This window comes from Phaethon lepturus, unplaced genomic scaffold (assembly GCF_000687285.1).
Source record: "Phaethon lepturus isolate BGI_N335 unplaced genomic scaffold, ASM68728v1 scaffold8417, whole genome shotgun sequence".
In the NCBI taxonomy this organism is placed as follows: domain Eukaryota; kingdom Metazoa; phylum Chordata; class Aves; order Phaethontiformes; family Phaethontidae; genus Phaethon; species Phaethon lepturus.
In genome coordinates this window covers 24,190-48,451 of record NW_010549740.1, presented here as the reverse complement: position 1 = coordinate 48,451, position 24,262 = coordinate 24,190, and the positions used below count along the sequence as shown (strand labels likewise).

Here is a 24,262-nt window from a genome sequence, read left to right as displayed (position 1 = left end):
CCAGCCGTCCGCCATGTTTTTCACGGAGTAGTGTTGCCCCAGTCCTTTCCCGCAAAGGTTTGGGGCTATGCTCTTGCCTGGGCTGCTGCTCACAGGGTCTCTTGTCTCCTTGCGGTGCCCTAGGGGCCATATTTTTCCCCAGTGAGGCCAGGGATGCTGTGTGAGGTCACGCGTCCCCACTCTGACGGGCTCTGCTCAGGGCTGAGGCGTTCAGAAATGGCTGGTGCTGGGTGCCCGCCCTGAGGCAAGGTGTGACAGGCAGTGCTGCTGAGGTGCTGGAGGCTTTACATGCACCCTCTCAGTGCCCAGGTCCACTCTTCTTTTTAAGGGTCTGTGGTGAGGATCAAAGCTTAAAAGCGCAATTCTGTTTTGCCGCTGTTTGAGGCTGTCCCACTGAGTGGATAGGAAAGACTCAAAAACTTCCTTCCCCAGAGGACCAGGGAAGACTGTATTATTTTGCCTAATGAAAAAGGGCTCCTGGAAATGATTGTATGATGGTGTGAAATTAAATACTGTTTTTTAAGAGGTGGTTCCCCCTGCCCTGGCAAATACCTCTTTGGCACTTTACCTATTAATGCAAAAAGTGTTCAGCTGCAGCAGTGACTGTTCCAGGTGAGGTTCTGTATGAAATTGTGTACAGGACTGTCTTCTTGGAACACTTCTTTGTTGTTACTTCATTATGGTAGAAGAGTAAAGACGCTAAAGTTAACTAGTGAAAAAAGTTACTGTGAGAAAAAAATGTATAACGGGATAAGGAAAAAACATATTCAGGTATTTGCATTCTTGTTCAATGCTGGTTGCAACCGTAAGTTGAAGACATAATGGCCAATTACTTATGCTAATTGAAACTTTGCTTATTTTATTGCAGATCATGTTTTCTAGCATTGCTAAATGCACAGTGTCCTCATCACAATTGCAAGTGAAGGGCATGATTCTTACATGAGATCTAAGATGCTTGACTGAAGTCCTTGCTTAACTGCAGTATTTCTACTATTTTATCTTGTTATATCAGTGGGAAGCATATGATTTAAGGCATCTCTGAAGACAAATGTGAAATGTGTTTATTCTTTAATAAATTTCCTTTTTTTCAGAAATATAATTAAGGCTTTTTTTGTTCAGAGTTTAGTTGTGTACTGGCTTCAGGCTAATGGTAATTGCCAAAGTGTTTCAGATGCTGTCATGCATAAAGTATGTAATGTTATTGGATTCTGGACCTGTGAAGAATGAGGCAGCATGACATTTTCTCTGCAACTAAATACTGAGCAAAGTGCCTTACTACATTTCAGTGTGCATTAGTCCATTAAGAGGTTGACGACTTCTTTTCGTAACAGTAATTTTCATGCGTACTTTAAAGTAATTTCTTGGTTTCTCTTAAAGATATTGAAATTCTTATATTATTTTTGTGTTATTCTTTCATAAAATGAAATAATAATTTCCTTAATAAACCCTAATAATTATTTCATTATTCATAATCACCAATGGATTATTCATTTAGTAAAGTTAATATTGTGTCTTCAAGGGCAGTCATCATTTTTTGTACATTTGATTTAAAATGGAATTTGTTTATGGACAGAGAACCTTTGCTTTTTACATTAATATGCAATTTTAAAATTGCCTTTCCTCTACTTTGTGCATCAAAACTTTTTGTGGATAGTTGCTGGTATTAATATATATAATACAGTGTTTCTTCAACCTTTCAGATCAACTATTCATTACTTTAAGGAGAAAAAAAGTACAGTGATTCCTTTGTATCACAGAATCATTGTGGTTGGAAGTGATCTCTGGAGATTGCCTAGTCCAACAAGGATCAAATTTACTGAGGGCTGTTAAAAATGTGGATATTATAATAGTGATAATTTTCTGGTTTCTGTGTGTATGTTTATCAAGCCTGAACTAAAGACTATATTGCTGAAAAAATATTGTAGGTAAGATTTTCTTTGTCATGCAGTAAACCTTTCAGCCTTTCATCATGTTTGTGTTGTTTCAGGAAAGTGGTAAGATGATCTGGTTGATAATGTTCGCTGTTTGCTTTTGGTTCTGGAAGAGAAAGAACATGATGTATATATGAGTCTAGGGATTATTTTTCAATTACCATGAAAATGTGATCATCTTTGGCTAAATTGTGAATTTCTGAGAACACCTGAGTGAGCAAACAGCTGTTAAGCCAAAAAGGAAGTGGTGGAGAACTGAACAGGTCTCAGGAATGAAGCCAGGATGTTGAGATAAAGAGAGAAGTAAGGATGGAAATACCCATAATGTAAGTGTTGGGTGAATAATTATTGTAATAAGTAAGAGTATAAAGATGATACTTCCTTAATTATAATGGGTTCAAGAATGCTATAGAATTTCCCAGCTTCTTCTGTGTGCTGCTCCAGTCCCTCCTTGGGAGGTTTGACAGCTACAGCATTCAATGAAAATGTTAAAAGGATTTAGAAATATGCTGCAAGAATGTTTTGGAGCCTGAGCAGTACGAATTACGATGTAAAGTTCAGATGGATTTTGTCCATAGAAGAGAAGATGAAAGGAAACTTGATAGCAGTTTTCACACAATTAAGAAGAAATGTGGAATAAACTCATCTTCGTGTCCGTGAAGAGTGAAACAAGAAGTAACAGGTTGACATTGCAGTTCAGGAAATTCAGATGAAGCACAAGAAAAACCTTTTTTAGCAGTGAGGATAGTGAAGCACTAGAATACATTGATTATGAAGGTTTTGGAATCCCCATCTGTTGTAACAAGAGACTAAACAAATATCTCCAGGAACTCCATCTGTAGAGTTGTTGCTGTTTTGGGATAAAGCGTGAACTAGTTGGCCTTAGGACATCATTTCCAACCCCATTTTTTAAAATGTAATTATACAACTACAAGTAGAAAATGTTTTTCATAAACAAAGATCTCTTTAATCCTCTAAGAAAAGCTGTAATAGTTTCTGTAGTTGGGATAAGAGCTACATAAATTCAAGAGATGAAGACAACATGCATTTTAAGACCAGCTAATCACTGAAAAAAATCCCCAAAGGACATGCTAGATTCTACATAGCTTGAAACCAAAAGTATTGTAACCTATATGTAATTTATGGGCATGACTCAGTTGTAACTGTTTGAGATTACTGTATTTAGTCTGTATTTTATAGGATGTGAAACGTGGTGATCTTAAACCCCATTTAATTTTATTGTGTGACTAAATTTTCTGAGAGAGAGTTCCTTGAGTCACTAAGGCAGTTGGCATGTCTGAGGAACTATCACAGCCGGGCCCCGTATGAGCAACGGGCTCTGCAGATATGGTAGCAAAACAGTGACTGCATATGCATTTTTAATGACTGTCGGTTATAATTGGACATGGAAGCAGTGTGGTGGCAACTGGAAGCAAAGAAAGAAACCAAATTTTTGAGCCATTTTGATAAATCAGATACCCCAGTTAGCCTGAGAGGAAAAACAGACAGCTGAAATTCAGGAGGCTTTGGAGAAAGGAGATCAATTATTATTTCAGCATTAACTTTGTTTTAAATTTGCTTTCTTGCATTAATCTAACTAGTAAATGCTGTATTCTAGTTCACTAGCATATACGGTTTGTTTTTAATTTTTACAAGTTGCATTCTTGACATGTTGGAGTTTAGACTTTAATTTTACAGGGAACTACATTAAGAAATAGGTTTGAAACCAAATGGTTCAGTCTTAGATAATGCTCCTGCATTTGTCATTTTATGGTTGTGTTTGGAGCCATGCAATAGAAGGTGAGACTTCAAGGATAAACTGTGTTAGTAAGAATGCATCAGAAATGCTGAAAATCTTTTCAGAGATTGTAGTAGCAATATTTTGCATCCTCTTAGTATCTTCTGAGAAATATAAAATGCTTCAAAAGTACCTTTTCTTCAGAATGCTAAGAAGAAACAGATGGAATAACTTGAACTTCAGGCACTGAGCTAATTTTCAGACTTCTTCAGTGTACATTAGGTCATTAGGCAGAAAGCTACTTTGTGTAACAATGCGTTTAAGTGTACTTACCATAAAAGCTATTTCCTGTTATTCTGTAAAGCCAATTAGCTATTTACCAAATACCAAATTTCATGTCTCTGTGTTTTCTTATTTCATTGTGCAGCATGAATAAAGGGAAATGGCAATCATATTATCTTGATAAACACATCATGTGCTTTACACTATTGGGACTCTTTTCTAAGAGGGATTGGGGCACACCTTTACTGTATCTCAAAGATACTTACTAGCCAGAGCCCCTATATTTTTCTCAGTGACTGACTCATGCCTTTAGATATTTTGTATAATGTAATAGTTTCTCTGTGTGCATTGGTTTTGGTTTTATTATATACTTAATATTTAGTTATTCTGCATTCCAGGTATAACAAAAATGATGTATTTCACCACTACTTTTCTTTTGCCTTCTGTGCCATATTACCCTTGTTCCCAGGATATGATATCTTATGAGAGACATTCCTGGAATCTCATCAAGGTCTCATCTTGAAGCTTCTGGCCAGCAGCTGAATTAATTCAGCCCATGATGGATGCATTTGAGTTTGCATTATAATAAATGTGTATGCATTATTTAGAGGTAGCTCTTAATGTGGTATGTCAGAGGTTATAGTATTTCCCAAATTGTGGGCATGCCTCTCCCTGTACACCAGTTTAGGTTACAGGCAGGAGGGAGGATCACAAATTCTCTGAAGTTACAGCTGTAGTAAACAGAAATCTGTGCAAATAATTTTCATTACAAGTGTATCCGATGCAAATGCTTGAATTACCAAGGAATATGAAATTTTATTGCTGAGCAATGAACGGCCTCCATTACATAAACTCGTAAGAAATATCATTTACGAGCTATAAGCATCAGGGTTAATAACTGTTATACTGCTCTTTATAACACTGTAAGTGTTATAAAGAAATACTGTAATATGAAAATCTGCTATCGATTCTCAAACTGTATGTATTTGTATAGAGCTAGGTAGGGATTAGAAAATGAAGGACTAATCTAATCAAACACTGATGATTTTGAGTATTTGAGAAGGCCACATGTATTCACAAATTGTTTAGCTACGTAATTGGCCATTCTGTTAAATACGTGTGCCCTTTTTTGGTCCACATTTGACTGGTTTCAACTTTCAGCTTTTGTCTGTTGGAGTGGAGAGCCATCCACTATTAAAGCTCTCACACAGCTGTAAGTCCTTATGATGTGATCAAGTCAGGTCTCTACTTATTTGAATGATTGAGTACAGTGGAAACCATCGCTGAATTTGCTGTTTTATCCTATACCATATTTTCAAGGATATTTACCTGAAAGACATAACCAAGATGGTTTTAATTAAGTTGTCTTCCTTTTAAACACACAAGCTTGTTTCCCCAAAAGAGTCTAAAGATCTATAGACAGAATAGAAAGTGTACTTGGTTTTTTGTTCTATTTGGCATCAGCGCCTTGACAAATGCAGTCATTAGGGGCAACAAATTTGTACAATTATATCTGTGAATTCCATGTTGCTGTCATGTGGCTGTCTCGCAAAAGGTCACCTGAAGAGCCGTTGCACCAAAAGCAGAAAATCTTTCCCAGGCACTGATCAGTGAGAATTCTGTTTCAAGCAGAGGCAAGGAAACCATGTGGTTTGCACTCAGAAAATTTGTATATAGCTCTGTTGCTCCATGGCAGGGATTTAAGAGGAAATCAGATTCTTAATGTAGAAAAACTAGGATTTAAGAAATTGTCTGTCATGATATGCAGGTTTACCAAATTTCAGAAGGTTGCATTAATGAGGAGGAACTGTTTATATTTAACTCTAAATTACTTGCAAAACTTTTTTCGTTGCATGTGGTAGGGAGGCAAAAATAACAACTGATTTCTGTTAATACCAACTTTTTGCTATGATTATGAGTTGTGTTTATTTTTATTATGCCCAAAAGAGACATCCCCTATTCCTGTGGTGTTGCTCTCTTCTAAGAAACTAAAAAAATATGCCATACCTGTGCTCCATCTGACATGATTTCCATTCCCTGCTCTCCAGAGATTGAGATTTTACCTTCAGGAGAGTATTTTGACGTCTGTATTCATACCTATTTGCTGTTACATGCACAGTTGAATTTTCTGTCTTTTGTGGGGTTTTCTGTGCAAAACTGGTTTGTATTTGCTGATTCTAATGGAGGATCATCAGCATCCCCATGTTTGTCTTAGACTCACTTGTGGCTGATGTCGACTAATGAGCAGTGAACTGTAATCAGAAGGTGCAATAAACTCTGTCATTAGCAGTTACGATTTGTCTCAGTGAGAATCTTAACCTAAATTAAAACAGTCAAAATATACTTTATATCAAATTCAATAGAGTCCTTTACCATTGGATGACACAATCTAGTTATGTATTGTGTGACACTGTTTTGCAGGATCCATTTCTTGAAAATATGAAACGTCTTTCTCAGGCTCAAGTAATTTTCCTTCCAACTATTATTACAGAAGTTACTAGATGTTTTTAGCATGTAAGTAATGTTGCATAGAATTTTTGATAAATGTTTTTGTTTTCTCTGTAAAAGACTTTTTTCTCAAACTTTCTGTGCATGAGTGTTGTGTGAATAATGGAGAGGCTATTGAATAGGTCAGTAAACAAACTTGAGAATTAGATTTACAGATACATCAGTTGACGATACTGACTTATTTGTTTGAAATTTTAGTTCCATTCCCTCTTATATTCATCTGGTATCTTGTGTCAATCTTGTAATTTTAGCCAATTATAGATGTAGTATCTTAAAGATACAGATGTATCTTAACAGGGGTGTAGTGAGAAGGATTAGGTTTTCAGTTAGCTGAATTTCAGACGTCTCACGTATAGTAGGAGGTCCTTGGTTAGTGAGTTAGTGAGGGAAGGTCCCAATCAGATAGAAAAAGGAGAGTAAGCGTACTGAATTTGTTAGGAACTTAAATAGCGATCCCATTCCTATAAATGGGAAAAATAGGAAGAGAAACCTTGTATGAACCCTTCTCCCTCTAAGACAGAGGCATGCATTGTTGTGTGTATTATCCCACTGAATATAGGAGGGACAGATTTCTAGAGTTGTACCACAGAATATTTCACAGTAGATAGAAGCTAGCAGATGAGGCGGCTGGGTAGAATTGGAGGATAAGAGGGTCATGCAATGTGCATGAACTTTCAAATGCCTTGATATCTTTAATGACCATATTTACTTGATCAGTAATTTAAAGCAGTATCTAGTGTTTAGAGTTATGGCACAGTCACAAGATACATTTAATTATGCAAAAATATTTTTTTTTTTCAGCTCTTGACATCTGCACACTCTTAGTCATTAGGCTAATGGTAGTGTACTAATGCTACCAAGAAAAAATATTTTTCTTGTTGTCTGGCAATAAAAAGGAGAAAGAAGAGTGCTATACTTTGCAGTTAATGGAAGAGACAGATCCATGTCAAGGACATGATGACTAAATTAACAGAGTTAGTAATTTCCATAATGAACATTATCTTTTTGTTGTTAAACTTCATTTCTTTTTTTCTTTTTCCAATTATACTGAGGAATAATGAATGAAACCGGGAAGACAGCAATGTTCCTACTATGAAGCTAGATTTCTGCCCCCTCCTCTTTAAGAAACTGACTTCCTAATAGTAGAAAGTAAATTTTACATAGTAACACAAGGAAAGTTACTTGTCTAAATATTTTGCTCTTAGCTGCAAGTCCTAAGGCTTCCTTTCAACAGCTATGGATAAAAATCTTACTGTTTTCCATGCCTTCCTCTTTTCTGATTATAGATATTACAGCATGCAAAAAGGGCAGAAGGAGGGCAACTCTTTTCACTCTTTTCTGTCTTTATTCCCTGTGTCCCATTTTTCACAGGGGCAGATTGATGAAGAAGTTACAGCAGAAAAAAATACATCCAGGTGAGGATCTTTTTTTTTTTATTTAGCGATACTAGCTGGTACAGCATTATAAGTGTGGCTGCTTTTGACTGTAGCAGATATGGTGCCATTATAGAATGATCCTTTACTGATCTTTAAAATTCTGCTCTCTTAATTGAACTTGTTTCGAGAACATACTATTGCTTTCTGGAAAAATAACTTGCACTTGGAACTTAAAATGGCTTGTTGTTTGCATCACAGAACACTTAGCATCTTTATTTCTTTAAAACCATCTTTAGTTGTTTCCTTTGCTTATGATACCTATCAAGCAAAGTGTTTGATCACAGTTGTTTTTCTGTTTGCATGCATTAGGGCTGTCTGGCTTTTAAGGACAGCATAGTTCCTTCAGTAGAATTCTTCCAGCAAAACCCATAGTAACTCCTAATGTCAGGAAAGATGATAGGAAATATTTAGAATCTACCCAATAAAGAGTAAAAAAATTTTTGGACAGTAATGGGTTCTGTTGATGTAACTGTAGGAGAAATAACTGTACTTATCAGTAGGGCTTATCATTAATTTATACCTGTTACTACCCAATACCTGTTGCTAGGAGGCTTTATACATAACTTCTATTTAAATAAATGTAAGCAATTTCACATATGAGGATAAATGTTGTGGGTTTTATTTTGCTCAAACAAGGTTTGAATGCTTTAATAGAAGTTATGGCATAATGTTATATTGAATGTATTTTGGGCTGTGATACCATATATATGAGATAGTATATTTGACTTTGAGATTTTGTCTTTATAAGGTACAATGAACATACATCATAGACTGAGAATAATAAAAAAATAGAAATTAAGGAATGAAAAACAGTAATACGTAACTTGAATTTCTAACCAAAAGCTTTTAATGAAGGGCAAAATTTGTGCCAATATTTAATGTATGCTGGAAAGTTCATCTGGTTAAAACCTGATGATGAAATGTGAAGCTTTTGCTTTCATAGGAATTTACATATGTATTTCTCATCAAACAAAACTCCCTCTTTGCTTTTAATAAATGTAACTATGATTTCAGCAGAAAGAAAATAATTTATTAATGTTTAAGTGATTATTCTTCAAAAGTACCACCCATGCACTTTTTCCTTTTTTACAGTGATCCCAGTGAGATGACAAAACTTCACTTATTGCTGTCAGAAGAGCAACCAAGCTCCTCCCTGCATCCCTCCCCCAGGCATCCCAATACAAAAGAAAACTTTCTGCATGGGAGCTCACTAGGTAGATACGATGTTCTTTTGAACAGAATGGTGAAGGTGCGAAAATGAAGTCTTGCTGTCTCTTTGAAGATACAAGCTAGCCAAAATTAGCTTATGAAATCAATGTGAACGTTTTTTATTTTGAAGGGGATGTTGTAAGTATTTTGTTTTTGCTAAATGCTTGTATACTATGAGTAATCTCAATTGCTAATTTTCTTAATTTAAATCTGTGTATGTTTGATCAAAATATTCAGGGATGTATGTATACAAGTGTGTGTATATATATAAAAAAATACATGCACAGGTTTTTAGGTCTTAGATGTGGGTGTTTTTTAGGTACAGGTAGCATGTACATAAGAAAATGTGCCTTTAATGTAGAACTGCTAATTGCTGTAAACATACATCTTCCTTTAGTTTACATGTGGGCCAAGTGTAACATTTTACTAAGCATTGATGTATTTCTCGTATTAATTACTAGCTCCTTTTTGTCTTATTGGTTTGTTATATTGGCTTATGCACAGTAGTCCTCAAATTTGCTTTAGTACTATCTAATCTGAGCTGTATTTATCTTGAGATAGTGGAATTTCTTTACCTACACAAGGTAAGATACTTCTTGACCTATGTTAGGTAGATAGTTATTTGATTTTGTCCTTTCAAAGAAAATCCTACCACAGGGACATGTTATTATTCTTTATTCCCATGTGAAATAATCTACTAAATGCGTACTAAAAACAAACTAAACACATAGTTTACCCTTTATTTTTTCAGATCCAGGTGCTCACAGGAAATGTTCAGTGGGTGGCTGTTGACAAAGGAGCAGATAGAACTAATTTGAGACTTAGAATGGGTTATAATACATGCTAGAATTAGATTGAAATGCAAACAAGTATATTTTTCAATTTATGTTCCTACTAGTTTTCCTATCTTATACTTGTGAAACTGCTCCAGAAAAAACGCCCCTTACTGACTTTGATAGTGTTTTACAGAGCAGTTCTATTAGTTTAAATTTCTCTTTTATGGACTATTGAGTATCTTATGGTCAATAGTTTGATTGCTGTTACCTTGCTACATATAAAATGAATGCTACATGCTTTTAGGGAGCTGAAAGGAGTTCTGAGATTCACATAAATGGAATCAAATTAAGGAGTTGTGTATAGGGCTTGAATTCTTTTTTTTTTTTTTCATTCTAAATGTCTACATCTGTTAGTTATCGTCTCTAGTGATTAGTCATTATCCCAGTGAGCATTTTGTAATTTGTTTTTGTGAAACATTGTATCAATAGACTCATTTTTTGGCAGTACTTTGCTACTCTAGAGAAAATTGTCCCAAAGGACAGTTTTTATCTTAAGAAATTTTTATAGATAATTGTACTATAGTAGTGCCCATGTGTCCATTTCATTTAATGACTTGTTTTTCATCCCTTTCTAATACTTTGCAGATCATTTGTTCAGTAAATTTCACCAGTTTATCTGGAATTCCTTGGGTTTTGAAATAAAAAGATTCTCTGTCATTTGCTCAGTACCCAAAGTCAGCCTTAAGCCAGTTAGACAAACCTAAACCTGTGGCTAGCTATGTACACTGAATTCAGTTTATCTCAAGATGAGAAAAATAAGTAAATTCCATTTTATTTTTTAAAAAAAGGTGACTTCAAAGACATATTTTTGTATCACTGATCCTGTAGAGAGAGATCCTTTAGTAACTGAAGGTCGCACCAGTGCATTTGTATCTGTTACTGATGGACAGCTCTCTGCTATAGGACCAGAGATATCAAAACCTGTCGTAGGATTTGCAGTTCTTAATTTAAATGGAACTTTCTTATATATCCTATACTGGAAATTAACAGATCTGGACTCTAACCTTGTATTTGCCTTCAGCAGCATGCTTTAGGTAGCATATTGTTATGATTTCCCCACACTAACTTGTATTTATACTCCCAAGTTTGTACTCCCAGGTTCTAGAAGAAATCCCATTCAGTAGTACTTCAGCTTACTTCTGAGAACACTTGTTCTGTAGCTTCCCTCCCAGAATCGTTTACTAGGCAGAATTTTCTATCCAATGCAAAGACTGAAGTTATTTCTGAGGGTAACACTTTACCTCATTGTCTTGACTTAAAAATTCAGCTAGTTCCGCAGCATATGATGGGGTGGCTGAGTTTAGCTGAGCTTCAGTAATTGCGAGTAGTCACTCTGTCTTTTCAAAATTTTTTAGTCATTTGTATCACAAGGATTCTTTCAGTCACATCTTCTTAGCTTCCTTTTTCCTAGCCTAAGTCACAATCTATAAATATTTGGCAGTTGATGAAAGGCCAAAAAGTCTGTTATTCCATGTAAGCCCAAGTACATTGCTGGTACAGGTCTTCTGAAGAAATCTTCTCATGTTATCCATTTGCTTGTCCAATTATGACTTCTAGTCACTGCTGCTGAAGGGGATGTGAAGGGTTTTTTTACTCTTGATCTCTGCTTTTGAAAGATTCAGCCTTCATTTTTTAAAAAAATCAGGTCTGTAATAATTAATATTGAAACAATGTTTGTATTAACTAGAACCATTTTCTTTGCTTCATTTATTACTGTCAATGTAGTTACCGAAGAGCTCAGTCTCTCTATCCTTAAAACTGCTTTGAAGATAAAATTGATCTTCTTGGTATTATTAAAAATTGGTGAAAAAAAGCATGTTGATTTTCACTTTATCTTTCGAGCTTCCCATTGGAAATGGATCTGTGTGGTTTTGCAAAGTAATAGTTCTTTGATTATATACTTTCAATTTGATACCATAGTAAATTTTGATCTCTGAGTTGTGGTCCCTCATCAGATCTGAACTTGTGTGTAAAGTCTCAGAGAAGGAAAAAAACCCACCAAAAATCCCCTAAACCAAAAGAAAGTCATTGCACAATCCTTCTGGCTCCAGGCAGTTGCATATTCTTTTTAAAGAAATATATCTATGCATTTAAAGAAGAGAGCTATAATTACAAGAGAGTATTGATTTTCTGTCATGGTCCATGTGTGAGCTCACAAAACTGAGGTAGCACAGCTGGACTTCAGGCAATCAAAAATGCAGAGTGTTTTAAAGACTTCTTGGTGACCAAAAGTGTTTATTAGAAGGGAGCAGTTGGTTTTGATGTGAGTCACAAAGTCATCCTGTAATGGGTCAAAATGTTCTTCATCTTTTGTGGATGAGAACTGCAGCCACATAAATTGCTGTCATCTACAAGTAATGTGGTAAATTCATGCCGGAAGTGATTAAAAACAGACTACTTACAGTGATTTGCCTTAAATCATTTCAGTGCTTCTCGTTAACTTGGCACCCTTCCCCTTTGTCAGTGATGTAAGCTCAAGCAGAATAATTGAAAATTAATTTCTGAAGGTACTCTGCTAACCCCCAGAAGAATGGCAGTGTCTGTGAATATGTGGGAAGGTGAAGTTGCTTCATCATATTTACCTTTTCCCAGGCTAGTATGGGAGGCAGAATTGACCCATACCTGTCAGCATGAATAAACAAGTCAATGACTTGGATCAAAATCCAAGTAGTTAATGGTAATTAAATTTGTAATCAAGCAGCACTCTGCGCATTGTAGTGTGATGCATCATACCTTTTGTACACTTGTGGTAAGTCATGTCAAGGTAAATTCATGTCAACAGATGTCTTATAAAAACTTCAGGAAATCTGGAGCTATATTTGAAATTCAGATGCTTCCCAGACACTGCATCTTGGTTTTGGCCTAGGTTTATAAAAGTTTGTAATAAATTTTGTTATTTACTGTCAATGCAATTATTCTTTCATCAAACCACATATGGTAAAGCCTTAGTTGTGGCCACATTGTCAGTTTGTTACTCAACAAAATTAGAAAAAAAGCCTCATGAGCTTTCAGCTATAACAAAATGGCACGAGGGAAAAAGTTAAGAGTCTGAAGAACAGGAAGAGCAAAGCACAAACGTGACTAGCAAATCAGCAGAATCAGAGAAGAGCAAAGCTCAAGACCAGGAATGTAAAACTGGCTATTTCTTGTGTTGTTTTTACTACGAGCCATAAATATGTCCTTGTACGTACTCAAAACCCAACTGGACAAAAACTTGAGCCAAATTCAATATTGGCCTTGCTCTGAGGAGGTGATGGATCTGACGAACCTCAGGGTCCTTTCCAATTAGACCATTTTGTGATCCCATGTAAGCAGCAGGGGTGGTAGATACAGAACTAACTTGTGTTTGCAAGAAGTACAGAGGTACAGTAACTAGGCTGTAACAGGTATAGTAACAAAGGCTGCTGATACTGTAAGCTGCTACGGAGAGAAACAATTAGGTGATTGTTGGAGTTCTGAGAGAGATGTGATTTTGTCACTTCCTAGCTGGAAAGGCAAAGGAAAAAAGTCTCTCTTCTGCAACCTGAATTATACAGGGTGGATCCAGAAGAAATTGTTGGTCTGTTGGTTTTGTTTTACATTACCCTTTCTTCTAAATGAATGTGCTTCTAATTGGTTTTGCTTTATACCCTGGGCTACATCAAGCACAGCCTCACTAGCTGGTCAAAAGATGTGATCATCCTGCTGTACTCAGGGCTGGTGTGGCCTCCCCCAGAGTGCTGTGTGCAGTTCTGGGCCCCAGGATGTGTTTAAGAAGGATGTGAAGGTCCTTGAATGTGTCCAGAGGAGGGCAACAAAGCTGACAGGTTTGTTGTGACAGGGCTGGAAGGCATGTCCTGGGGGAACGGCTGAGGACTCTGGGCTCAGCTAGTTTGGAGAAGAGGAGGCTGAGGAGCCACCTCATTGCTCTCTGCAGCTTCCTGAGGAGGGGACGTGGAGAGGGAGATGCTGATGTCTTCTGCCTGGTATCCAGGGATAGGACATGTGGGAATGGTTCAGAGCTGCTCCAGGGGAGGTTTAGATGGGACTTTGGGAAGCATTTCTTCACTGCGAGGGTGGTCAAACACTGGAACAGGCTTCCCAGGGAGGTGGTCGATGCCTCAAGCCTGTCGGTGTTTAAGAGGCATTTGGACAATGCCCTTAATAACATGCTTGAACTTTGGGTCAGCCCTGACGTGGTCAGGCAGTTGGGCTAGATGATCATTGCTGGTCCCTTCCAACTGAAATATTCCGTTCCATTCCGTTTTCATACAAGGTTTCACAGAAGGAAGAAATAATTTATCTAATGGGTATTAGTTTTAAATTATGTATTATTTCTGTTATTTTCTAATTGTCAGTAGCTTTCTCTTTTAAGTTACTTCTAGCACTGGAGACAAACATATCAAAGGAAAAATGGATCCCTTGTTTTGGCCATCAGAAACTAACAGCTTTCGACGTTTCACCCCTGAGTCCTTGGCAGCAATTGAGGAAAGAATCGCTAACAAAAAAAAGCAGCAAGCCAAAGTTAATGGAGAGAGTAAGGACCAAGGAGTTGAAGAAGATAAACTTACTCCTCAGCTTGATCTGAAAACCTGCAAAAAACTGCCATCTTTGTATGGGGATCTTCCTGTGGAGCTGATTGGGGAACCCCTGGAAGATTTTGATCCATACTACAGTGATCACAAGGTTAAAATTTTCAAAAGCATTTTTTTATTTGATTTTTGTCTACTGCACTCTTAGGAGATAGTAGAAGCTCTATTCAGGAGATGCTGATTTTTCATTGTTCTGTAGACAGATCTTTGAACGTTACTAGCATTTTGGGGGGCAGGAGTGTTTAAGGTATGCTCCACATTTTATAACGAAAAGGTATTTTAAGTTGCAGTCAGCAATCAGAATTAATTATGAAAACATGGTACACTTGATAGATACAATTTGATCAGAAGGATATTCTGGGATAATTGATGCTTTGTTTTCCAGAGCAGTTTCAGTGGGGGCTGAACTCACTGTTGTATAAACAGTGCCTGTAAAACAGTAGATCACACTGGAATTGCTGACATACTGCAAGATGTTTTTACTGAATTGCAAGTATTATACAAATTAGGGGAGACCTATTTGAGATATTTCCAGTACTCTGTGTAGCAAATCCATATATTTTAATGATAGTACATTAATTTTCTGTTATTTTATGTCTCATCAGCTTTGTTTATTGTACCATATTTATATTGCATATATTCCCTGTTATTGCAAAGTGTTTTGTGATGTTGCCTGTAGGAATGTGTAAAGTAAATGCTCTAGGAATCCCTTCTAAATGAAATGTCTGTTGTATGATTGCTTACAACTGAGGGGGACTTGACCTGAAGAGCAGAAGGCTCCATCCGGTCCTATGTTGCTGCCTTTTATGTACACCAGCAAGTCACTGGAATATAATAATTTAATCAGAAACATGCAGAAAGCTTTTTTTATTCCAGAGATTTTTTTTCCCAAAGTAATCAAAGTGATACTCTTGATGAAGAGAAACTAAGGCTGATCCTGTTGAAGAAATTTACTTCAAAGTTAGTGAACTGTGTTTTTGATTTAAGAGATTTCATTTTTACTTGATGTGGCAAAAGTACTGAGCTGCATGGACCTTAAGGTAGCTTAGAGGGAATTTACAGTGTTACTTGATAACTTAGAGATATTTCAAAATTAAAATTTTTCCTTTGACTCAGCTGGATTCTGGCAGTCCTATACAATATATATATTGTAAATAATATTTTGTAGCCTATAAAACTATCCAAGAATAAGGTACTTTTGTATATGATTAACACCATTGTTGCAGTCCCAGAATAGTATCCTTTAATTACATTGACCAAGTGAATATGATCACTTGCTCTTCAAATTCATTCCCATTATTACTTCTTCCTCACAGGCAATAATGAACTTTTATATAGCTGGTGTCTTTCTTTCAAAATGTAACATCAGTAGTTCACGGCTCCAAGTAAGAATACAGGAAAGCTTTACTCACAATTGCAGTTAGATATAGTTCTAGATGCAGATTTGAAAACCTAAAGATTTAATTTTTGGGAAAAATCTTGTTTCATTAAAATACTTCTTATACTATGAATCTTTTCTTTTTAATAGACTTTTATGGTGATAAATAACAGGAGGACTATTTTCCGGTTTACTGCCACACCTGCCTTGTGTATAGTTGGTCCTTTTAATCCAGTCAGAAAAGCAGCAATTAAAATTCTGGTCCATTCATATCCTTTTATTGGTTTCGCTTATTTTGGTTTTAAAATACTGTACCATTTTCTGTCGTGCTGTTCATATTAATGTAAATGTAAGGTCATGTGGCTGTGGTAGAGATTTTTAACAAGTTATACTGAATCTGGTTTTACAACAGCTAAGATATTTACATGGTGTTGGTACAAGTAAAAATGTCAAAAATCTCATATTTAAAGTCAGATTTGCAGATATTGTTATGAAACAACATTTAAGAGCTACTGTATGGTAATTTATCCCTTTTCCAGAACTTTTTCTAAATGTTTATTGTGGTGAGAAGCTTAAATTAAAAAAAAAAACCAAACAAAACAAAACAGCGATTCTGTAGTCATTAAAACATGAAGGATGTGATTTACAGCAATACTTTGCTGAAAGAATCTGATGTTATCCTAAGAAATGTGTTTCACACTCAAGTTTAGAAAGTTCTGAAGAGTGCCCATTTTTTATATTTTTGTAAAAATATAAACAACGTTTGAAGAATATAAAAATGTGAAGGATTGCAGGTGCAAAACCATAGGCAGAGTAGTTTTTGCTCTTTCTGCCAAACATCTGTTTTCATTTGGAATTATTAATTTGTCAAAATAGGTCCTTTTATGGGAATTTATGGCTGACTTTGAATTCATTAGAAATTAGAAATTACTAAATTTGCTGTTCAGTTTCAAATAAGCCCTAAACTTAAGGCCAACATTTGTTTAAAAAATTTTTTTTCCTATGTATGTTTTCATCGCCTGCCGCATACAGTGAGAAAGTTTTCTGAACTTGTGACAGTGCATAGGTATCTCTCCTAAGAATGTACATGTAGACTCTCAGTTCAAAGAACACACTTTTTCATCTGGTTTTCCTAGGCTTAACCTCCCCCCCCCCCAGTTATTATGGGGTTGTGGCCCATTTCTCTTTATGGGCTCCTGCTGGGAAGAAACAGAAGTTTCTGAAGTTTCAAATAACAGTGGACAACAGAGGACTCAGTTTTGGGTTGGGTTTTTTTTTTTTTTTTCCCATTTATTTACATTCCTCATCTTTTTCTGTCAAATGTACTATGTCCCACTAGTGTCCTAACTTCCAAAACTATCATCACATGCAGATAATTCAGTTATTTTTAAATTACAAAGTTTACCAAGCTGAGCAGAAGTTTGATCTTACATCAGTTTCTTTGGAAAAAACGTGAAAAGTCCTGAGTATATTCAAAACCAAAGTAATTATTTGAATATCTATATGTTTTTTTGTGTGTAAATCCACAACTCTTCCGAAATTCACTGTTTAATAATACTGCACTTTTTCCTTAACTTATTATTCACATTATTTGTTGGCTTTATTACGTGTACTGTGATACTCAATTGTGCTTCCATGGCTGTAAATAAGCTTCCAGAAGGACTCAGCTGGACCGAGTAAGTATCACAGTTGCCATTTGTTTGCTCTTTTTCTAAGATTACTAGCATGCTGGACTGAAAAATTCAGTTAATGTGGTCATCTAATTCTGGGGCTTGAAAATCTTCAGACAGACCTCTGAGGAAGATTTAGAATTATTATTATTATATCACACAGTCTTCAGTGGAGCTTCAGTGCCTTTTCTTAGAGGCTTACACCATATGCTCTCTTCTCTACGTTGGTTAATTTTGCCATCTGGTGTAACGTAGAAGGTTGCCCCATTTTTCCTTTTAAGTATTCAGCCTTTTAGAGACACTGTGCAGCAGGTTTCTAACACAATAACCTGAATGTCTGTTGTGGCCAGCTCATGCAAAAAGTATAAAGGGATAAATATTCATTCCATTCTTTCTTGCTGTTTCCTGTGGACATCCCTAGTTCAGTTGTTCATATTAGGAAGCCATCTATTTATAATGTCTTGTTTCCTTTTGTAATTGTGCGCGGTATCCAGTGTAACTTGAGTTAATGTTCTGGAATTAAATCTTGAAAATGTGCCTGGGACCTCAGAGGTTCTGTGATTTTAATTCCTTTTATTTTGGGGTAAGCATGGTAATAATGATAGCTTAATTTTATATAGGTTTTCTTTCAGTTATAGGGTATTTGTCAGAATAATGTGTATAATGTGGAAACTTTACAGGTTAAAATGTCTTTGCTGTTATTGTTCTGCCGAAATGTTTGGGCTTTGAAATTTTCCAGCCTGCTTTAGAACATAAACGCAGTCTTAAAAAATTTTCATGAGGAAATGTGAGCTATTCTTCATCCACAAATAGTACCGTATGGTTATGTGAACATTTGTGATTATAGATTTACATGTAAATCTTACTAAAATTCAGGAAAGCATCTTCTTATACTCATGATGTTTCTGAAAGTAATGTAACCTTTCACATTTTCTACCTTCATCTCCATCCAGTGACTAAATCATAGAAAAGGTAGAAATCTGCTTGAATGTGCCTTGATCTCATTAATTCTCATTTATATAACTTTAATATACACTTTCCTCCTCAGATATCTTTTTACTGGCATATATACTGGTGAAACATTGATAAAAATATTAGCAAGAGGATTTGTTTGGAATGAATTTACCTTTCTTCGAGATCCATGGAACTGCTTGGATCTTTTTGTTATTGTCATAACGTAAGTAAAACTCAGTTTTTCTTTTACACTCAAGGGATAAACACACAAATAAAATGCTAGTTGATATTGCTGAAGTTTATTAGAGTGATTGGCATCCTACCTGCTTAAGAGTTACTGTGGTTGAATCACCCTTTGCATATCTGCAAAGAGAAAAATAGTCATAGACCTTAAAGCACGGCCTAAGTGCAAAGCTCATCTTAGATTTGTTTGGTTGTTCTCAATCTAGTACGTATTTAAATTTTGTTAAGCGGCAATTGCATAGACAGCCAAAACCAAGCATGCCTCTTTGTTGTCTGAGTTGTACCCTGGATCAGATGAAACTCATTTGAGAAGGATCCAAAGTGGGTCATAAGGTGTTGAATGACACGGTGATAAATAGGAGATGAAACCCCAAAAATGTAAAGTGACACTCAAGGAAAAACAGACTTAGCTTTACATACACAATTATGGGCTTTGAAATACCTTTCACTTGTTAGGAAGGCGATGTTGGAGTTAAAATATAAAATCTTCTGAGAACACTACTCCAATGTGCAATCATGGTGAGAGAAGGAAATAGAAAATGATGACATTATGGGTAAGAAACAGAGAGAAAGAGAACACATAGTTATTTCACTGTGTGGCCTGTATTTTTCATCAGGACAATATGTAGTTTTGCTCCTGGTATCTCAAAAGATGACAGAATTAAAAAAGATATAGAGAAGATTTGTTTCTTGTATTCCACATAATATAAAACTAAGTAGAGTAGAACTCTCATGGAAAAAAATACAGAGCAGGAACATGGTTAAAGTCTGTGGCACAGAGCCAAAAAGAGAATAAATAATTTTTTTTTGTTTTCCTATGACAAGAGCTAGAGGCACCAAATGAAGTTGTCAGATGGCAGAGTAAAAAAGAAGGAAGTAGTTTTTCACACTACATGTAGACATATTCCCATAGGAGGCTTTGGATGCAAAAAACTCAGTTGCATTCAGAAAGCTTCTGGACAAAATCCTGGATGAAAACACATTAAGGTTTATTTTTAACACAAAGATACTATGTCTTGTTCAGAAAGTCCGTCAGCTATAAATTTGGTGGAAGAACTAAATTTGGGAGGCATCACTGTCTTTAAGCTCCTGTGTAAGCATCTGTTGTGGGACATTCGTGAAGACAGGGTAGTAGGCCAGATGGATCACTGCTGTGGTCAGTTTTAAATTTGTATCAAAACCAACTAGCTAAGTAGACACAAAATGAGAAAGAAATCAAGTCAGAATTTGCATCTCAGATACAGAATGTTAATCTTGAAAGCAAAATAGTCTTACTTGCAGCAGTGAACACATTCACTCATGCCCAGCTGCAGAGCTTTTGAAGCAAATCTCTGTCATTTAACATTTCTGAATAGTTTTCAGTTGTCTTGTTCTAATTCATTAGAAATATAGAGTAATTTAGATTGGAAGGGACCTCTGGAGATCATGTGGTGCAGCTCCATGCTAAAAGCAGGACTAATTTAGATTAGGTTGCTCAGGACCTTGTCCAGTCAAGCTCTGAGTTTCTCTAAGCATGGAGATTCAACAACCTCTCTGAGCAACCCATTCCAACCCACATTGTGGGGTTTTTTTCTCCCAAATTTCTATTTGAAATGTCTCTTGTAGCAACTTATGTCTGCTGCCTCTCGTCCATTCTTGATGAGCTTCCAAGAACAGTCTGGCTCATCTTCTCTAAGGCCTTATATTGGGCAGCTGAAGAGAGCAGTAAGATTCCTGCTTCATCACCCTATTAGCCTGCTCTTCTTCAGACTCAACAAATCCAATCCAGCCTAACAATTTAACTATACAATTGTCTTACTGTCCTCCTTAGAGCCCTGGCTGGACCTGCTCCTGTATGTAAAATGACTTTCTTGCCCTGGAGAGCCCATAGCTGGACACAGTACTCCAGATTCAGTCTCAGAAATCACATCCTTCAGTGTATGAGCTGGACTCTTCAACATATGAGCTAGACTCATGCTCATCTAGCCCAATATGTAATAGGCGTTCCTTGTCACAAGGGTGCTCTGCTCGTTCATGTTCAATTTGTCTGCCCTGACCCCAGGTCCTTTTCTGCAAAGCTGCTCATTATCCAGTCTGCCTTCAACTCCTACTTGTGGTCATGCTGACTCAGTTGCAAGACTTTGCCTTTGCTTTTGCTGAACTTCTTGAGGTTTCTACAGCCCATAACTCCAGTCTGTCAAGCTCACTCTGCAAAGCACCCTTGCCACCCAGTGTATTGACTGCTCCCACCCCAGTTTAGTATTTGTGAACTTGTTGAAGGCAAACTCAGTTCCGTTCTTCGGAATGTTAATGTAGTTGTTAAACAATATTGGCCCCAAGACTGACCTGTGAGGGATGCCACTAGTAAGAAGCTGCCAGCTGAACTTTGTCCCTTTGATCACAGCACATAGATGCATGGATAATATTTCACTTTCACAGATTGACTAGACTCAGGGACCTGAGAAGACTGAGAGCAGACCTCACTGTTAAAGGCCAAATCAAGGCAGCGTTGAGTAATTTCAGCTTTTGCATGTCCTTTGTCACTAGGTTCCCTGCCTTGTTGAGTAACAGGCCCACAGTTTCCTTAGTCATCTTTTCCCTGCTGATGTACTTAAAGTAGCCCTTCTTGTTGCCCTTCACGTCGCTTGCTAGCTTCAGCTTCCACTGAACTTTGTCCTTCCTTGCTTCATCCCTGCATGCTTGGCAACGTCTTAGTGTCACTTCCCAGAGCTATCTCAGCTTCAACCATCTGCACAATTCCTTTTTGAATATGAGATTAGTCAGGAGCTGCCTGTTTAGATAAGCTGGTTTTCTGCCACATCCGCTTGACTTTCTGCAGAGTGCGTGTTCCTGTGCTTTGAAGAAAATACCCTTGAAGATCAACAAGTTGTTCTGGGGGGTGACTTTTCCCTTTGGGGCAGTTTCAGATCCCTGAACACGCTGAAATCTGCTGTCCTAAAGTCCAAGATTTTTATTCTGCTGTTCATGTTGCTTACTTCTCTTGGGGGGGAGTCTTAAACTCCACTGTCTCATGGGCTCTGTAGCAAAGGGTGTCATCAACTGTCATAGCCCTGACTGTTTTTCCCCGTATTTGTAAATAATAGGTTATGTACTCAGATGTCATCACATACATATATATATATGTATATGAACAAAGTATTCTTATGGTAATCTATAAACCACTAAGGGGCTTACACATTGTTAATCATCAGCAGCTCTAAAGTAGTCCAACAGCTGTATGAACAATTTCATTTTATGGTCCTACTTCCCTACCCATACTCCTAATTAATTTGTGTTCAAGCAGATCTAAATACTTTGTGATATAGTATCTCCTCCTTTTTTTTGGTCCTATCACGCAACAAATTAACTTATTGGAAATTAACAGTTAACTCAAGTGCAGTTGTTACTTAAGGTACTTGAGAATTATTTAATCTTACAGGCTAGGCAAAGCCATGGTGTTCTGATCTGTTACTGACAAAAGTCATGCTTTGAGTGGGAGGTCACCTAAATCACCTCCAAAGGTCCTTTCCAACCAATGTTTCTCAGATTCTGTTATTGAGACTTTTTATTTTAAGGAATTCTGTTACCAGTCGTGACCTTGTTGCCAGGTGAGCCACAATTCATGTCCATTCTGACATGAAAGAATTCTTAGAAAATATGGGGTAACCTGTTAAAGTGCTGTATAGAATATGCAACTCTTCAAACCTCATTTTCTGAAATTTTTAAAATTGTTTAAACAATTAAATTGAAACTAGTTTCAATACTGAAGTTCTTACCTGACTGTGAAATAAAAGTCAGAAATACAACCATGTGGTATGGAATTAACATATCATAAACCTAGTTTTCCTCAAATCCCTTCTCCTTAAGTATATCTTGAGTAGTTTTGAGATAGCTGCAACATATACTTTCATGTGGTCTAAATCGGATTAGCCTCAGTATGAGAGGGTGTGGTTATGACATTGAAGGTTTTATATTTGTTTAACATTTTGGTGGATAACCACTTGAAAAGTTGAACATCCAAATCCACACTAAGTAAAAACTTGCTGTGTTTCTTTTCATAGGCACTATTCAAAAGTCTCATTATTTTATATCAATACCTAGAAATAGACTTAGATTCCTAACTTTAGACATCTACCTTAGGAGATATTTGACCCATTTATTTTCTGTAACTTATTAATTACTATGTGCTTAATATGCACATGCTCTGAAAAGCTAGATCTTTGTCATTCAGTTATATGGTGGTTTCATTTTATAGGTATGTTTCTATGTGTAAAAGTGTGGGCAAGTTTTCAGCTCTTCGAACTTTCAGAGTACTGAGGACTTTGAAAGCTATTTCAGTAATACCAGGTAAGGAACAACATATCTTACTAATTTTCTCGCTGCTTCAGCAGTATGCTATTTCGAATTCCTCTCCTGTTCTTGTCTTCAGTTTCCTGGTCACTCTTTGTGATGGTTAATGGGATCCGAAGGTGTGGCTGTTTTGCAGTCTGTAGTAACTCTCAGCACCATCCTAAGAGAATATTCTTTATCATCTTTCCTCAAAATTATTTTGATGCAGGCAATTTTTTTTATTTTCTGCTTTTTCTATCCCATCACTAATGTTCAGTTTTACTTAGCCCAGTGCCTTTGTCTTTTTACTATTGTCTTTCCTGAGCAGCACACCCTATTCAATATGTTGTCTTATAACATAATCACGGCTATATCACAACATTTCCGGTTTCATGCTGTATTTTATCTTCTATAGTTTATTTCCCAGAATGCTGACTTCACAATATTTCAGAATTCTGTTTATTTGTTCACTGACCACAGCCACTATCTGGATTGAGCATAATACTTTCGTCAACAGCATTTTGCCTATGCTGTCCAGATATTCAATGTTTTTGTAAGTTGTGCCACTAATTAGGATACCAAAGTATGGATTTCAGAATCTAACTGCAAAAACTCATTTGAAAATCTCTAAATGACTACATATTCCATTGTCACAATATATATTAACTTCATGATTTCTATGTAATTACAAATATATTTGTGATTTTGCTATGGAATTATAACAGGAATTAAACATAGGACGTGTTTTATTTTTAATGTCAAAACTACCTGTCAGTACTTTTCCTTTCATATTCGCTATGGAGAACAGAGAGTAAATGTTACTTTACTTTTTTCTTATGAAAAACTTCTAGAAAAATCCTGGATATCACTCTCTGCCTATGTCATATTTCAAATTCAGTTATTCTGACAGAATATTGTTCTTCAGTTTATATATAACCCATTTTCACAGACTCAGAGAATGGTTGAGGTTGGAAGAGACCTCTGGAGGTCATCTAATCCAGATACCTAAAGCTGATTGCCCAGGACCATGTTCAGACAGCTCCTGAATATCTCCAGGGAGGCAGACTCCACAGCCTCCCTGGGCAACCTGTGCCAGTGCTCGGTCACCCTCACAGTAGAAGGGTGTTTCCTGATGTTCAGAGGGAACCTCTTGTGTTTCAGTTTGTGCCCATGGCCTCTGGTCCTGTCACTGGGCACC

At 36.5% G+C, this 24,262-nt stretch overlaps 1 protein-coding gene across 1 annotated transcript in view; it reads left to right on the top strand.

Annotated features, from left to right (window-relative positions):
- Positions 1-14,332: 14,332 nt before the first annotated feature.
- Positions 14,333-24,262, top strand: part of LOC104623303 (sodium channel protein type 5 subunit alpha-like) — a gene marked incomplete at its 3' end in the record, with an annotated part of 32,077 nt that continues 22,147 nt past the window's right edge. Inside the window, 5 exon segments of the mRNA XM_010290351.1 lie at positions 14,333-14,605; positions 16,040-16,158; positions 17,476-17,565; positions 18,608-18,736; positions 22,991-23,082. Coding sequence (XP_010288653.1) covers positions 14,333-14,605; positions 16,040-16,158; positions 17,476-17,565; positions 18,608-18,736; positions 22,991-23,082 — 703 coding nt within the window.